Consider the following 15,936-nt stretch of genomic DNA (forward strand, 5'->3'; position numbering starts at 1 on the left):
ATTTGCACTAGTCGTATTAATTTTGATGGTATGCCAAATTCTTTCAGTATATTAGGTAGAATTGTTTTATCTATTGAATCATAGGCTTGTTTAAAATCTACAAAGAGATTGTAAACGTCCATGTCATATTCCCATGCTTTGGCTAGTATTTGTTTAACTGTAAATAGTTGGTCAATGGTAGATCTATTTTGCCTAAACCCTGCTTGATATTCCCCGATGATTTTTTCCGTGAGAGGTTGTAGTCTTCGATTAATGATGTTTGTGAGTATTTTGTATCCCGAACAAAGTAAAGAGATGCCTCTATAATTCTGACACAACAGTTTGTCTCCTTTTTTATGAATAGGGCAGATTATACTTTTCTTCCATTGTTGGGGAATTTCTTCTTCTATCCATATCTCTCGTATTAGCTGGTACATCTGTTGTGTCAAATTCCTTCCTCCTTGCTTGAGTAGTTCTGCCGGTATTTTATCTATTCCCGGTACTTTATGGCTTTTTTGTATGTGGATTGCCGTTTGGACCTCCTCTAGCGTTGGGGGTCTAGTTAATTCATTTTCTTCTCCATCTTTCCCCAGTTCTTGTTGTTGTACCTCCTGTCGTGCCTGCTGCTGCCACTGTTGTTGTAATGGTAGTTGTGTCCCTTTGTTTAGTAATTCCTTAAAATATGTCATCCAGGTTCTCTTAATTTCGTCCATATCGCTAATGATTTCACCTTTCTTATTTTTGCAGAGGCTAGTCCTCGGTTTGTATCCTTGTCTTAGATGTTTGATAAATTGGTATGCGCTACGTGTTTCGTTTTCCTTAAACTCTCTCTCTATGTTTAGTATCCGTTGGTTTTCATACTTTCTCTTTTTCTGCCTGCACAGTTTATCTGCTCTTCGTCTTTTGTTCTCATGTTCTGTTTTTCTCTCTCTAGTACGTCTGAGTATGTAATTCTTATGCGCTTCATTTCTTTCCTGTATAGCTTGTTTGCATTCTTCATCGAACCATGTTTCTTCTCTCCGTTGTGTCTTTGTTCCTAAGACTTCTTTCGCTGTGTTGAGTATGATACTGCTTATTGTGTTCCATTGGTTTTCTATTGTGGAGTCTGCTCTGTTTTCTTCTAGTAATTTTTCATCCACTGTTCTCTCAAATCTTTCTTGTACCTCAGAGACTTTTAGGTTGTCTAAGTTTAGTTTTTCTTGTTTTGTATATTTTTCCTTTACCTGTCGACTGATTTTGCATCTAAACCGTGCCTGTACTAGCAGATGGTCTGAGTCACAGCTTGCACCACGTCTGCTTTTTACATCCAATATACTCGTCGCCATTCTTTTTTCAGCCAGTATATGGTCTATTTGATTGATCGTATTTCCGTCAGGTGATATCCAGGTGCCCTTATGTATGTCCCGATGTGGGAAGCATGTCGAACTGATAATCATATTCTTTCCAGCTGCAAAATCTATTAGAAACTGACCATTCTCATTTGTGTCTCTATGCAAACTATGTTTCCCTATTACCCCTGTGTATTCTTCTTCTTTTCCGATCTTGGCGTTTGTGTCGCCTATCACCATTTTCATGTCGTTTCTTGGTATTGAGTCATAGATTCGTTCTAAATCTTGATAAAAGGCTACCTTAGTGTCTTCTTCCTGTTCATTTGTGGGACAGTGTACATTTATAAGGGTTATGTTAAAGAAATGCGTTTTTATCCTAAGCTTGCAGATTCTTTCATTGATGGCTTGAAAGTCTGTTATCAGGTGCTTCATTTTATTATCTACGATAAAGGCTACTCCAAATTCTTTATTTCCTTCATCTTTACCGCTATACAGTATAGTGTGTGTTTTAGTGTCCCGGATACCTTTTCCCAACCATTTAGTCTCTTGTACTGCAGTGATTCCTATTTTATATCTTTTCAGTTCGTGTAGAAGGATCCTCTGTGCTCCTGGTCTATTTAGCGTTCTGACATTCCATGTTCCCAGCGTAAATTCCATATTCCGTTGCCAGAGTCGTCGTCTTGATATCCGTCCATTCCGAGGCCTATCTGAAGGTTTCGTAGTAGTACTTTTTTACAAGAATAGGTTACTGGCCTATCGCCCAACCCCCTTTTCGGAGGACCATTTCTCCCTTCCTCGTCAGCCCTGACCCTACTTTCCATTGGGGTTGGTTACCCAATCTCCGGTAAGGTTGCTCAGGTTTGCCGGGGTTCACCCGTGTGATTGAGCCACACTTCTTGGAGGTGAGGATAGGAATTGAGTAGGAGTGGCTAGAGGTGTTATCAGGAAGCAACACCTTGTATTGCGCATCACTACTCCTTAGAACCCCAAGTTACTCTTATGGAAGAGAAAATTAGAAGATCAAGAAATTGACGGTTTCCCTGCATTACAAGGTATTCTACAAGACAAATCGTTAGAAATCCTTGATCGCTCTTTAAAAAATATGTTTACACAGCACATGTTATCATTGAGCGAACACTTTGAGAAATATTTTCCCGAAGATATGGAGCAATAGGACTGGGCCAAAAACCCTTTCCTGTCATCCACGCCATCGACACTTTCAACAGAGGAAGAAGAACAGCTGACAGAATTGTCCTGTGATTCCAGCCTAAAGCTTCAATACGACAAGGACAAATTGTTTGAATTTTGGAGCTCCCTTTCTCATGGATATCATGCCATCAGCACTGCTGCATTAAAGGTTTTATTACCATTTGCGACTTCGTACTTGTGCGAAATGGGCTTTTCTGCAGTTGCAGTAATTAAAAAAAGTACAGGTCAAACATAAACTTAGAAAAAAAAATGAGAGTGGCAATCAAATAGTGTTTTTGTTATAACCTCTCACTAGGCTAGTACTAAAATTGTAAGTATTATTGGGGGTTGGGTTGAGGAGGCGTCGCAAAAAAATAGCAAAGTCCCAAGGGCATCATAGTACAAGTAAGTTTGGGAAGCCCTGGACTAGTCTTCACAACTCTTATTGTGAATTGCAAGAAATAGTCCAGTCTTGTCATGTTAGGTCCATATTATTAGAATACAATACGAGTGGATCTACAAATTTACAGATGGTTTACATATCAGAAGTGCCAGAATTATGGAGTAAACCATTGAAAACTATGTACAGATTAATACAGTATTTGTAAAAAATAGTGTTTTTGATGCTTATTGTTAATTTCCATAAATGTCAAAAATTCTATTCATAGTGTCATTCAGATTTTAATCTTGCTTTTTTTTCAGAATTAGATTCTAAGCAAGATTTCATAGTCAGAATGAGGGAACTGATGGGTAGTCTTCCGAGATCAGTAGTAGTGGTACTCAGATATTTATTCGCTTTTTTAAATCACTTATCAGAATTCTCTGATGAAAATATGATGGACCCTTATAACCTAGCCATTTGCTTTGGTCCCACGTTAGTCCCTGTACCAGAGGACAAAGACCAAGTACAATACCAGAATCAAGTCAATGAACTTATTAAAAATATTATTCTATTCAACGACGACATTTTTCCGAACGATGGAGGAACTGTTTACGAAAAGTATATTTCTCCGAATTCTGAAGACCAGTAAGTATAATTTTGTAAAATTAAAACACATTCTTTCCTAAATATAAGGATACGATGAAAAGTTCTCTGCTTAGTATGTAAAAAAGAGAATTTCCTTAAAAAAGCACCTTCATTCAGTTCGATACTGAATATGTATACACTTTGTATATTTATAACAAAATTATTATAAATTTTATATTTATAATATAAAATGCCTAGATATTTACCTACTATTTCTTTTAAACTCTCGGTTTTTTCCTTCTCGTTCAAAGGTTTAGTCATTTGTTACCTATTGCGTCATGATAATTTGCTCCATCTTTTCAATGTGTCATCACTTCTTCCTTTCGGTTTGTAATTGGTTGTTTGTTTAGTTATTTAGCGTTCATCCATTCTGTTTATATCGAAGGTGAAGAATGAAAACCTATACGCAAATTTATAGAAAGCGAAAAAAACAATTTGAGATAGCATCGTAAAAGTGATGGACATCTTTTGGTATGGCAGACTTCAGCTGCTGTAGATGCTGCTATTTTGACTCAGAAATACTTAGTTGCGATGAGTACAGTGCTGGTTAAATTACACTTCTGAGTACTGATTGTTAACGTCGAGGAAGACATTGAAAAGCATTATCAAAATTCAATATACGCCATATCTCTCCACTGGACAAGTATTGAAAATGGCACACAGTATACAGTTGGATTGGCTACCTTTTTCTCTGTTCTAAATGATGAGTAGTACTCTCCAGTTGAAATGGCAAAGTTTTTTAAATCTTCATGCACTACATGGTGCTACTACCCATTCTGGCATGGGTTTGGTTTCAATCGCGCTTTCTTTGTTGCTGAAAAATAGTCCGATGACAAGTAAATTTTATCTGTTGCTCAGACGCCTCTCTATGTTTGCTTGGGCAGAATCCACCTCAATTTATGTATGCCTTACTTCTAAATATTTTTGATTCATTGTGAAATTTGTTGTAACGACCAAATATAGAAGGGCATTGGACAAAACTTTGTTTTTTGCGAATGAGCAACTAATAAGGATGTGGAATTTGAGGATTTCACTCCACCAGTAGTGGTTCTCAAATTATATATATATATATATATATATATATATATATATATATATATATATATATATATATATATATATATATATATATATATATATATATTGTGTAATTGTGGTTACACAGTTTCGTTTTGAAATAAATATCTGAAGCCTTCAAAAATGAACACTACTTAATGGCTTGAAGAACATCCAAAGTAGGAGCAACAAGTAAATCTGCAGCTGAATCTTTTTTATCTTTTTCTTTGTCTTCTCCTGATCATTCCTTTGCTTTTCCGTAGTATTTAACATATGAAAAGAGACAACACACAGACTAAACAAGATTTAACTTTAAATGATTTAAGCGTTTTTTAGAGTATTTTATACATATATTTAGGGATTCTACAGTATTCACTGCCTTCCCTCGCTCAACCGTTTCCATCTATCTCTGTTGTTCCATTCTCCATCGTTTAGTCCTCTCTTACTCATGGCGTCGTCTACTTCGTTCCTCCAGGATTTTCGGGGTCGTCCTCTTTTCCTCCTTCCTATGGGGCTCCATTCGGTTATTCTCTTTATCCATCTGCTGTCGCTAGTTCTTCCTACATGTCCATACCACTTTAGTCTTTTTTGTTCTATATATGTTAGTATGTCTGTTTCTATTGATGTTCTTTGCTTTATTTCGTCATTACTTCTCCTATCCATTCTTGTTACTCTGCAGCATCTTCGCAGGCATTCCATCTCTGTTGCTACTATCTTACTGCTATTTTTCTTGTTTATGATCCAATTTTCAGCCCCATATGTCATAATACTTCGCACTAATGTTTTATAAATCTGCGTTTTTGTCTTCATATTTAGGTGTCTATCCCACCATACTGAGTTAAGTTGTCGGATTGCTGTTCTTGTTTGTCCTAATCTTTGTGTAATTTCTTCCTCTGTTGTTGCCTTTTTCGTGATTATAAACCCCAGGTATTTGAATTTATCCTTTCCTTTGATTGTTACGTTGTCATCAATCTGTAGATCTTCTATGTCTTCTTCACTTGTAGATAGGTACTCTGTTTTCGCGAGGTTAATATCTAGGCCAGCCTTGGTATATTCTTCTTGTAGTTTCTTCATCATGTAGCTGAGGTAGAGTATTTTATTTTCTTTAAATTTTTATTTTAAAGAAATCAAACAATTGTAGCTATACATTCTTTGCAAAAGTTAGGTTATATTTATATTTGTTGTGGATTTCTTGTGTGGGAGTCTATATTTATAGTAAGATAGTATTGTAATATACTTGTTACGTTTTAGTGATGTTGGAGATTCACCTGATCAGGCCCAAGAAGACATGGATTCCGAAGTATACCCATCTGAGGATGATTCAGAAAACATCGAAGCTACTGCACAATTTGACTTTATAGCTAGATCTGACAGGGAACTATCTTTAAAGAGAGGCGATTCCGTTACTTTATACTCACAGGTCTCCAATGACTGGTGGAGAGGAACTGTTAATGGACAAGAAGGCTTAATCCCAGATAAATATATATCTTTAAAAATAAAGTAAATATTATTAAAAAAAAACCTGGTAAAATTGGTAACAAAATGTAATGCTTTTCAGAGATGACGACAGGGACAAAGTCGGGCTAAAATCCAGTTCTTCTGAAGAGTCTGTCCAAAGACGAACACTGAGTTCCAAGGATTCAATGCTTTGTGATAACTATTCATCATTAAGCAGTTCTAACAATTCGCCAGTTGTGCAGTTTAGTCCTATAACTTGGAATAAAGTGTCCGATTTAGCTGAATCAATTGAAAATGCAACAGTTTTGTTAAATCAGGCAAGAGAGGTACTAGAAACAACTGTTTAAATGTCTTTGTGAAGTTTAGGGTTTTCAGATAAGGGAATTTTCTAAATCTAAAATTATTTAAAAAAAATACAAATAATATTGGTTATGTACCTAGGTAAATGCTGTAATTTTTGCTGTACCTTTTATTCACTGCATTTATATAGCCATAGTAAACAATCAGATTAACATAAGTTAAGTTCAAGAATGTTGAACTGAAAAAGGAAAATATAAATAAACAACATAATAAATATCCTTACATTAAAACATAATAAATATCCATAAATTTACTATTATAATCGTATGATTATAATAGTAAAAACATCAAAATAAGTATCAATAGTATCTAAACTATTTAAAGTAATTACATGAAAGATTTATTCTAAAATAAATATTTGAAATAACCGTTATGAGGAAACGTGGCAATGAGATTATGTAAAAGATGTTTTTCAGTTTGAGAAAAGATATTTGACTTAAGTTCATTAATAAGAATACAGACCTAAGTACGATTTAAATTTTGAAACAAAACGAAAGATAAACGTAATGTACAGCTAAGGTTATTTTTACTTTTACTTTAATTAAATTACACTTGTCGAACCATTTTCAAGCTTCCAAATAAATGTTACACTTAGTAGAGAAATTACTGCTAAGTTAGAGAATCTATGTAAAAACGAATGCGGTTTTTCTACATGAGTTCACTCTACACCTTTATTCCCCGTTTTGAGAAGAGAGGGCGAAATGATGTTAACTTATCTTGATAGGAGGTCACTGAATACTACATATATGAACTAATAGAGCAGCCAGAATGATGTATTGAATTATAAAAATCCAAAAAGTTATGTAATAAAAAGCAGTGGGTAAAGTGACACGAAGAGACAATACATGACATTTGACATAAATCGTGATATTTGATGTCGTACGTGATATGTTCGTCTTCTTTTCGGCTGTCAAAGTTTTGATAAGATGTTAAGATTCCGCCAGTTGTTTATTTTTTACTCAGTCGGAAGCCTTCTTCAGGTCAATAACTCCAAATTTACGTTATAGTGTATTATTATCATCCATACTGTCATGTGATGTCTCATATGTCATTACACGTCTATTATTCACGAATATAAGATGTTTGGTCACGTCATGTTTAGATTTTCTTTCTCAGCATATTAGTTACATCCTCCGCTGTCGTTTAATATGTTAGGATTCGATCAGTTCTTTATTTTTTACTCAACCAGAGGCCTTCTTTAAGGCAATAAATTAAAATTTATCGTAAAGTAAATCTATTTTCATCCATAGTGCCCTATGATATCTCGTGTGTAACTATATTTTCATAAATAACGAAGATGCTGTGTAGTGCCCTTTTGGTAGTCGTAGTCGCAACTTTGTTTTTTCTATCCTAATATAGTCGTTATGATCTCTACTTTTATTTAACGCATCACACGCTCCAATTGGACCAATAAGAGATATGATGATGCCCTCTTGACAATGCCATGTATGTTTTTTCTGTCTCAACATATTCGCCATCCCCTCTTCTTTTCAATGATGTATAATACGTCACGATTCGACTAATTATTCTACCCTCACCACAAAAGAGCCAAAACTGACCAGAATGAACCTTAGCTTTTTTAACGTTATCTAATTAGAAATAACATGGGACGCGTCCATCAAAATCGCCGTTCTCTTGTTGCCCCTTTAGTGCAGTGTTCAATATTAGTTCATTAAGCATTGAAATAACAAAATCTGTGAATACATATTTTATTATTAATAAATTACTCCGTAATCACAGTATCTTAGAAACACAGTAAATAAATTATACCAGCCATTTATCAACACCAGTTTTTGTCATCATCCCTCCATCTGAGTTTTGGTCTACCCCTACTTCTACTTCCCACAGGTTGTGACATAAGGATTCTTCTAGGAGGGTTGTTCTGCTGTGATCTTGCCAGATGTCCTGCCCATCTTAGTGTTCCTATTTTTATAAAGGATACTACGTCTTTACCACCAAATATATGTTTATATCTGTGATATATCTCGTAGTTGTACCTCCTTCTCCAAACACCATTTTCACAGATGCCACTAAATATTCTTCTCAGGATCCTTCGTTCAAATATAAGCAGGAGATTTTCATCTGCCTTGGAAATGGTCCATGCCTCCGATCCATATGTCAACACTGGTTGTACAAGGGTTTTGTATATGGTTATTTTTGTTTTTTGGCTTAAGTTTCTGCTTCTCATATGTCTACTCAGTCCAAAATAGCATTTGTTTGCTAGGATTATTCTTCGCTTGATTTCTTCCATCATGACGTTCTCATTGGTGATCAGGGAGCCTAAGTATGTGAATTTGTCCACCACTTTAAAGGTAGAATTATCAACCGTGAATTGGTGGCCGATGTTTCTGGCTCTATTGTTGGGTGTTGATGCCATTATCTTAGTTTTATTTTCATTTACTTGCAGGCCCATATTTTTTGAGGCGTGTGACAAGGTGGTATACATTTCTTCTAGCTTGCGTGTTGTGCAAGCAACTAGATCAACATCATCTGCATATGCCAAAATTTGGGATGATTTATTAAAAATGTTTCCTCTGCTGTCTATTTGGGCATCCCTGACCGCCTTTTCCAAAGCTATGTTGAAAAGGAGACACGCCAGCGCATCTCCCTGTCGCAGCCCAACATGCGTTTCAAATGCCTGTGATTGTTCGCCCTGTATTTGGACTTTGCAAACAACTTTACGCATTGTAGCCTTAACCAATCTTATCAGTTTATCGAGGATGTGGAATTCATCCATTGCTTCATACAAGTTTTTGTCATCAAAGGTAAATACCAAAACCTGAAGCGGAACAGGTCCGTGTTTAAGATAAACAAATGGTCATTAAAAATGGAATTTGATGTTACTGAAAATAACGATGAATTATCGTAATCTACGTCACAAGCACCTTAATCTTACTCAGCTGCAGCCAGCAAATGACAAGAACCAATCTATCCATCCAAACTACAAGCAATGGTTTTAATTCTCTTAATACGATATTAATACAGATCAATAGTGAAAAACATATTTTTCTAAAATAATGAATCATTTACACATTTGAAAAAAAGGAATTAGGTGAAAATTTAAGATGCTGCTTTTATGCCAATTATGACAACACCCTGTATAAGTTCATCAGGAATTCAAACTTTTATTCCAATTATACTAGAGGATATTGCTTTATATACATGGTAGAAAAGCATAGTTTTCGTATAAAAATCATTATAACTCAAAAACGGTTCACAGTAGGTATTGGGAAGTATTTACAAAAAATGTTCAGAATAACGTGAATATTTCTAAAAATATATACAGGTGTCCCGTTAAAAAAACGAAGTTATAAGCAACTTCTGGTATAACCTGAAGTAGTGAATAGATAAAAATATTTTCATTAAATAGATCACATTTCAAAACCCTTCATTACAATTTTCACGATTCAGTTACCTTTAGTTTTCGAGATATTTCTAATTGGCTGTTTATCTGCTGCACCCTGTATACATTATTTATATCAACTGTCACATTAATCTTAATACGCTAATGACCCTGCGTGTTCAATGCGTTATTAACCGCTTAACGCACATATTTATCTCTATTTGATTACATTAAAATAAACTACCACAAGACTATTGTCACTAGATATAATCTAAACTAAAAGAAAGCATATCTTATTAGAAAAATATAAAATAACAAATACCCTCATAGGCCCATCCGAGTTAACTCGGGCCTAATCTTTTTACATCAAAAATACTAAAAGTAAGAGAAGAAAATCACAATTCACACAGTGGTACGTCACAGTCAGGGCAGAAATATTTTGTTTCTCTTCTAATCTTCTTTCCACGCGCATCTCGAACTCTGCTACATACTCCACATTGACGAGTTGGATTTTGTTTTTTTTGCCGTAGCCGGAATATACTCGAGGAAATGACGCCCTGTGAGTCTAACAGGTGTATGACTCGTTGATGGACGTCCTTTGCGACATGCGAAATCATCTAGATGATATTTTTCCATTATAATTCCACAAAGCCGAATCTAATAGGAAGAATTTTTTCCTCTTTTGTGGAAGATTGTAATCTGCTTGTGCCATTTCTTTTTGTTACCTTCCGGGTAGCGTTGGAATGAACAGTTGAAATCAATGATATATCCTTCCATTTGAGAGCACACACCTTACCTCTTTGAAAGGCAATGTGAATGTTACCTTTTCGCAAGTTTGTATTTTTTAATTCTGTTGGAACTTCTTTTCTGGATACCTGTCCCGTACACATCGGTTTTATTGATAATAAGTATATCAACAAGTTGTAGTGAATTATAAAAATTGTCCATAGTCAAACAGTATCCTCAATTGAGTACTAGCTTTGACATAATCATGACTACTTGAGCTGAAACTAGAAGGTTTGCGTAATCTGGATCAAGATTGGTCTGTCTTCATGTGTAAATGAGAAAATTCCACATCTAATCATTTCTTGATTCACACAATAGATAGGTTTTTATTCCAAACCTGGCTCTTTTTATTGGAATATACTCGATCCATCCAAGCCGATCTGTGTTTAATAGGCTTTCATCGATGGTTACATGTTTTTCAGGTGTCACTGCGTCACGAAACTTGGCACATAATTTTTTGTACACTGGCCAAATTTTGTTCAACTTAGGATTAGAGTATGTTGCGGCGTCGAAATTATTATTATTGCTGAAATGAAGGTTTTTGGTTTATTGCTTCAAACCGTTTATTACTTAAACACTTTGAGAAAAAAGGTGTCGTCATCAGTGGATTCTTAGACCAATACTGTCGTATTTCTGATTTCTTGATTATGCTTTGCAAAATAATGAGGCCCAAAAAACTCTTAGATCCTCCGAAGTTACCGGATACCAACTACAGTCTCTATTGTTTTGGTCCGCATTTCGGTTAGTTTCTTCTACAATGGAATTTATTAGGTCATCATCCAAGAAATGTTCAAAAAATTGTAATATATTCCAGTCGGTAGCAGTAAAATTTATACCCGAAATAGCAGTAAAAGGAAAATATGGGGGTGCAGGAGCAGTTGGCTGTAATTTGCACCATGTTCGTATCATAGTCATACTTACAGTATCAACCGAAGTTGAAGAATTTATTGAAGAATGGTCGATACTTGTATCTGAACCACTTTCGTCCATATTAACTTCGACATCAGATACATCTGAACTTAATAAATACTCGTCACTACTTATTTTGCAGTCGATAAAAGAATTAAGAAACTAGAAAAATAACTAACGCACTGCAAGAGACGAATAAATATGCCACTTATATCTGCCTTCCAAACACACTAAACTTGACTAACCTTGGACATTCCAGCCGGCGGTCGATCATAGGAAGTTTAAAATTAGAAACGAGAAAACAAGTGGGGGGAACCGTTATTTAACGCTAGACGAGTTAAAACGCGTAGACGCATTATATATCGTACAAATATTTTCAGCACGATTTAACTCGGTTATGCGCAAATAGAAAGGTAGTTTAATAACGAGTTAACTCGGGTGAGTACATTAAGCGGTTAAATAAAAAAAAACAATTCTTTTACGTTTGCTGTGTTTTTGTTGTTTAAAAGATAGTTTCTAAAACACAACTTGCATACATTTTATTATTATAATATATGTTCGGACAAACTTTTATTAGTCTGGATGATATTAACGCATACGTTTCTATATTAAAATGATTTTAACGGATCAAAATGTCACCCATGGAAAAACCATACTGATTTACTTACTAGCGAAACTTAAATTCTCCTAATAAACGCATACTTATATCACAGTAATATTGCAGGTTAGGAAAAGGGTGTTATACATTTTGTATTACATTTTGTTTTATTACAAAAAAAACTTGTTTTAGAAAATTCTCTTGTGGCTTTAGTAGTTTTTGGTGTGCTCTGCGATAGCAAAACTATTACATTTTTGTTATAATTTTAATTTCTTGTTCCTTTTTATAGAACGATAGAGATTTTTTGCTTTAATGTGCATGTTATGTTCTATTTTTTGTTTTAGTTTAAAATGTGCATGTGCATGTTGTTTGTAATAAATATGATGTAAGAATATTTAGGGTTTGCCAATGTTTAATAGTGAAAATTATTATAAAACAGTATTTCAACAAAATACTTTTACACTTCTTATTTTTATTTTCAAATGCGCATCTTACGCTACCATTGAATATACCAATGATGTCACCACTTTCGTGTAAATGACGTCATCGTTATTTTTTAAATGTAACATATTTTTTCTTCATTTTTACATTTCACAACAATAGATTACAAAAAATATAATACTTATAGTCTAAAATAATTGGTTTGTGAATTACAGACAAATGTTTAATATGATCCCATAGTTCCAGACCGGTTTGAGTATTGTGTTGTGTTGTATACTGTACAAGTCATATCCTTGCCACCAAAACGCTTATTGTCATTGTAATTATAGTAATTATTGATATATTGCCGAATAAAAGAGATATAATAAAACTTTTTGTAAAGAAAGAGCAAAATTGAGGAAATAGTGACTAGTGTCGTTGAAAGGCTCATCTTTTTACAGACCGATCTCTGAGAGATCATTGATAATATTTCTGTTGTTTTAAGATATGTTGCTGTGTAACTTTGTACCGTCGAAATATACTAAAACCGATTAGAGCGTTTTCGATTGAGTATTGGATTAAAAAAATCCAAATAGATTATTACTGTTTGTAAAACTCCCAAAATTGAATCAAAATGCTTGTAATTATAAAACGAAACTGGCAAACCTTATCTATTCACTTGTTATACATACTTATTTTAAATATGTATGACTATTTGTAGATTATTACTAACGTAGCATTTGAATATTATTTATCGGGGAATAGATACCCAAAGATACTGATTTATATAAAAAAAAATTGGCAAATAACTAAAATGTTGCTGTCCTAGTTTAATTTGTAAATATTTTGGTCATCCATATTCGTATTATATTTGTCTCCGTCTTACAATATTATGTTAAGGCCTAGTTCATATTTGCCATAGTTACAGAGTGAACCATAATTAACATGTTATGGTCTGATTGGTGCCTGTATCAATATGTTTGTATGTACTGCCTTAAAAATGAGAAATTATTGGTTTATAGGCCATGGTCTGAAATTATTTCTTTTTGCGGCAACGCTCTTCCGCTAATTGAAAATTTTCCGGTCTGTACACAGGGAATTTATTTATTTTATTTATAGTATGGCATAGAATAAGAACACATAATTAAAATATCTAATGTACAAACGAACATCTGATGTATTATTAATATAATGTAAAACATTTTCGGTCGCATTCAGGAACTAATCGAAAACTCCAGGGAATCGCCTTCGGGGGCATTCTTCAACAATGTGACGGACAGTCTGTCGTTGCGCACCACAGTCACACTTAGGAGTAAGGGCTTTTCTCCATCTATATAAGCTGTCAGCACATCTACCGCTACTTGTCCTTATTCTGTTTAGCGTTGTCCATGTGTTACGGGTCAGTTCAAAGCCTGGCGGTTTCTGATCGATACAGGCCATTTGGTGTGCATCCTGTGGTGAGTCGCTCTCCCATTGTCTTCTCCAGGCGTTGGTGAGGTTGAAATGTTCCTGATGTAAGGAGTTGGCTCTTAGCAATGGAGGATATCTGGAGCGCAGTCTGTTTATTTCGATATCAAGCTTATCATGGTGGATGGGTAGCTGATGGTTAGCCTCGATTTTTTGATTTTCTCTGAGAAGAGAATGACTTCTTCGCAGTTTCGGCAGTGCAATATGACTTAAAATGGAAAGCCAATAGTTCGGTGTGGGTCTAATTGTACCTGAGATCATTCACATTGTCTGGTTTAATTGGGTGTCAATAATCTTCGTGTGTTTGCTATTGAGCCATACCGGGGAAGCATATTCAGCCACCGAGTATACAAATCCGAAAGCGGATGATCTGAGTACGGAGGCTGAGGCCCCCCATGTAGTGCCACATAGCTTTTGGACGATATCATTTCTCGTTTTCAGTTTTGCTGCCGTTCTTTGTAGGTATTCTACAAAACTTAATGTTCTGTCCAGAGTCACTCCAAGATATTTTGGTGTTGTGAGCAGTCTGTTTTCAAAGTTAACGGAGAGTTTTTTGTTGGCTTGGGCATTATTCAGATGGAAACAGCACACTTCGGTTTTCGTTGCATTGGGCCGTAGCCTCCATTTGCGAAAGTATTCTCCCATAACGGCAAGGTCATCCGTTAGTATTGTTTTGGTAATATCCATGTTATTATGTCTTGCTGCGATGTGTAAATTAAACAGTAAGGGTGCCAAAACAGATCCCTGTGGCACTCCATTGCTGAGTTTTATTTGGACACTTTTAAAATTGCCCATTGTGACTTGAAAAGGTCTGTCGGTGAGCATGCTATCAATTAGTTTAGTTACTTTTTGACACGGGATGGCACGGATTAGTTTGCACCTTAGTCCTTGTCTCCAGACAGTATCGTATGCAGCTGATAGGTCAATGAAAGCAACGGATGTTTTTTGTTTTCTTTGAAAACCTGCTTCGATATGCGTTGTTAGGGATAGGATCTGGTCTGTGCAGTTGAGGTTAAGTCTGAACCCTGATTGCTCAATAGGTATTAATTCAAATAAGTTTCTACTAATTCTGTTGTAGATTAAGCGTTCCAACAGTTTATAGACACAGTTCAACAGTGCAATCATTTGGGCTGATCATTTGCCTTTCCTGGTTTTAATATGGCTATAATGGAGGCCTTTTTTAGTGAATGGGGGATTTCTCCTGATTTTAACATATCTGTATAGAAATCAGCCAGCATTTCTTAGCGTATTTGCCACATTGGAGTGAAAATTCTGGATGGATTTTATCGGAGCCGGAAGCCTTTCCAGACTTAATTTCTGATATTGCTGAAATAATTTCTTCTGGAGTAAACTCGTCAGAGTATTCAGTAGGCGGGCATGCAGACTTTAGTATTTTTAGTTCTTGTTTTACTTTGGTGGTGTGGTCACGATCTCTAGGTGCTCTTGAGGTTGCTACAATGTGGGAGGCTACTCTGTTGGGAGCTATTGGTACTTTGTCTCTAGATGGAAGTCTGCTACTACCAAGTTTTCTAAGTAAAGACCATGCTTTTCTGCTGGATTTACTAAAGTCTAATTTTTCCACAGTTTCCATCAATTTTTGTCGTCTGGCTGTATCCAAATTGTGAAGTAGTTCGTCCGCAATTTCTTGGCTTTCGTTGTATTCTTGATACAATTTCTTACATTTTTCATCTCATCCTGGGACATACTCTTTACGATATCCTCTAGGTTTTCTTCGCTGTAGAGATAACCGCACCAACAAATCACATCCCAGACATTTGTCCAATCTTTCAGTAAAAGTCGCCCAGTCTGCTTTTTGAAAGTTCCACCTAGGACGAGGAAACGATGATATTATTGGTATTTTGATGCCAACTTCTATTACAATTGGTCTATGTTGACTATGTGGAAAATCTGGGAGTACTGTACGTGAAGCTGCCAGTGGTTGATTATTTTCATTTGTGGAAACAAAACATAGGTCTGGGTTGTATTCTCGCCTCCAGGCTGCAGATCGAAAAGTTCC

The 15,936-nt window shown here is 35.3% G+C and overlaps 1 protein-coding gene across 3 annotated transcripts in view; it reads left to right on the forward strand.

Annotated features, from left to right (window-relative positions):
- LOC140452302 (SLIT-ROBO Rho GTPase-activating protein 1-like) overlaps nucleotides 1–15,936 on the forward strand; it is a 266,666-nt gene that overhangs the window by 206,591 nt on the left and 44,139 nt on the right. For all 3 annotated transcript variants that reach the window (XM_072546471.1, XM_072546469.1, XM_072546470.1), the window contains exons 10-12: nucleotides 3,198–3,522; nucleotides 5,830–6,078; nucleotides 6,137–6,362. In XM_072546471.1, the coding sequence (XP_072402572.1) occupies nucleotides 3,198–3,522; nucleotides 5,830–6,078; nucleotides 6,137–6,362 (800 nt within the window). The remainder of the gene's footprint in view (nucleotides 1–3,197; nucleotides 3,523–5,829; nucleotides 6,079–6,136; nucleotides 6,363–15,936) is intronic.

This window comes from Diabrotica undecimpunctata, chromosome 10, assembly GCF_040954645.1.
Source record: "Diabrotica undecimpunctata isolate CICGRU chromosome 10, icDiaUnde3, whole genome shotgun sequence".
Classification (NCBI taxonomy): Eukaryota; Metazoa; Arthropoda; class Insecta; order Coleoptera; family Chrysomelidae; genus Diabrotica; species Diabrotica undecimpunctata.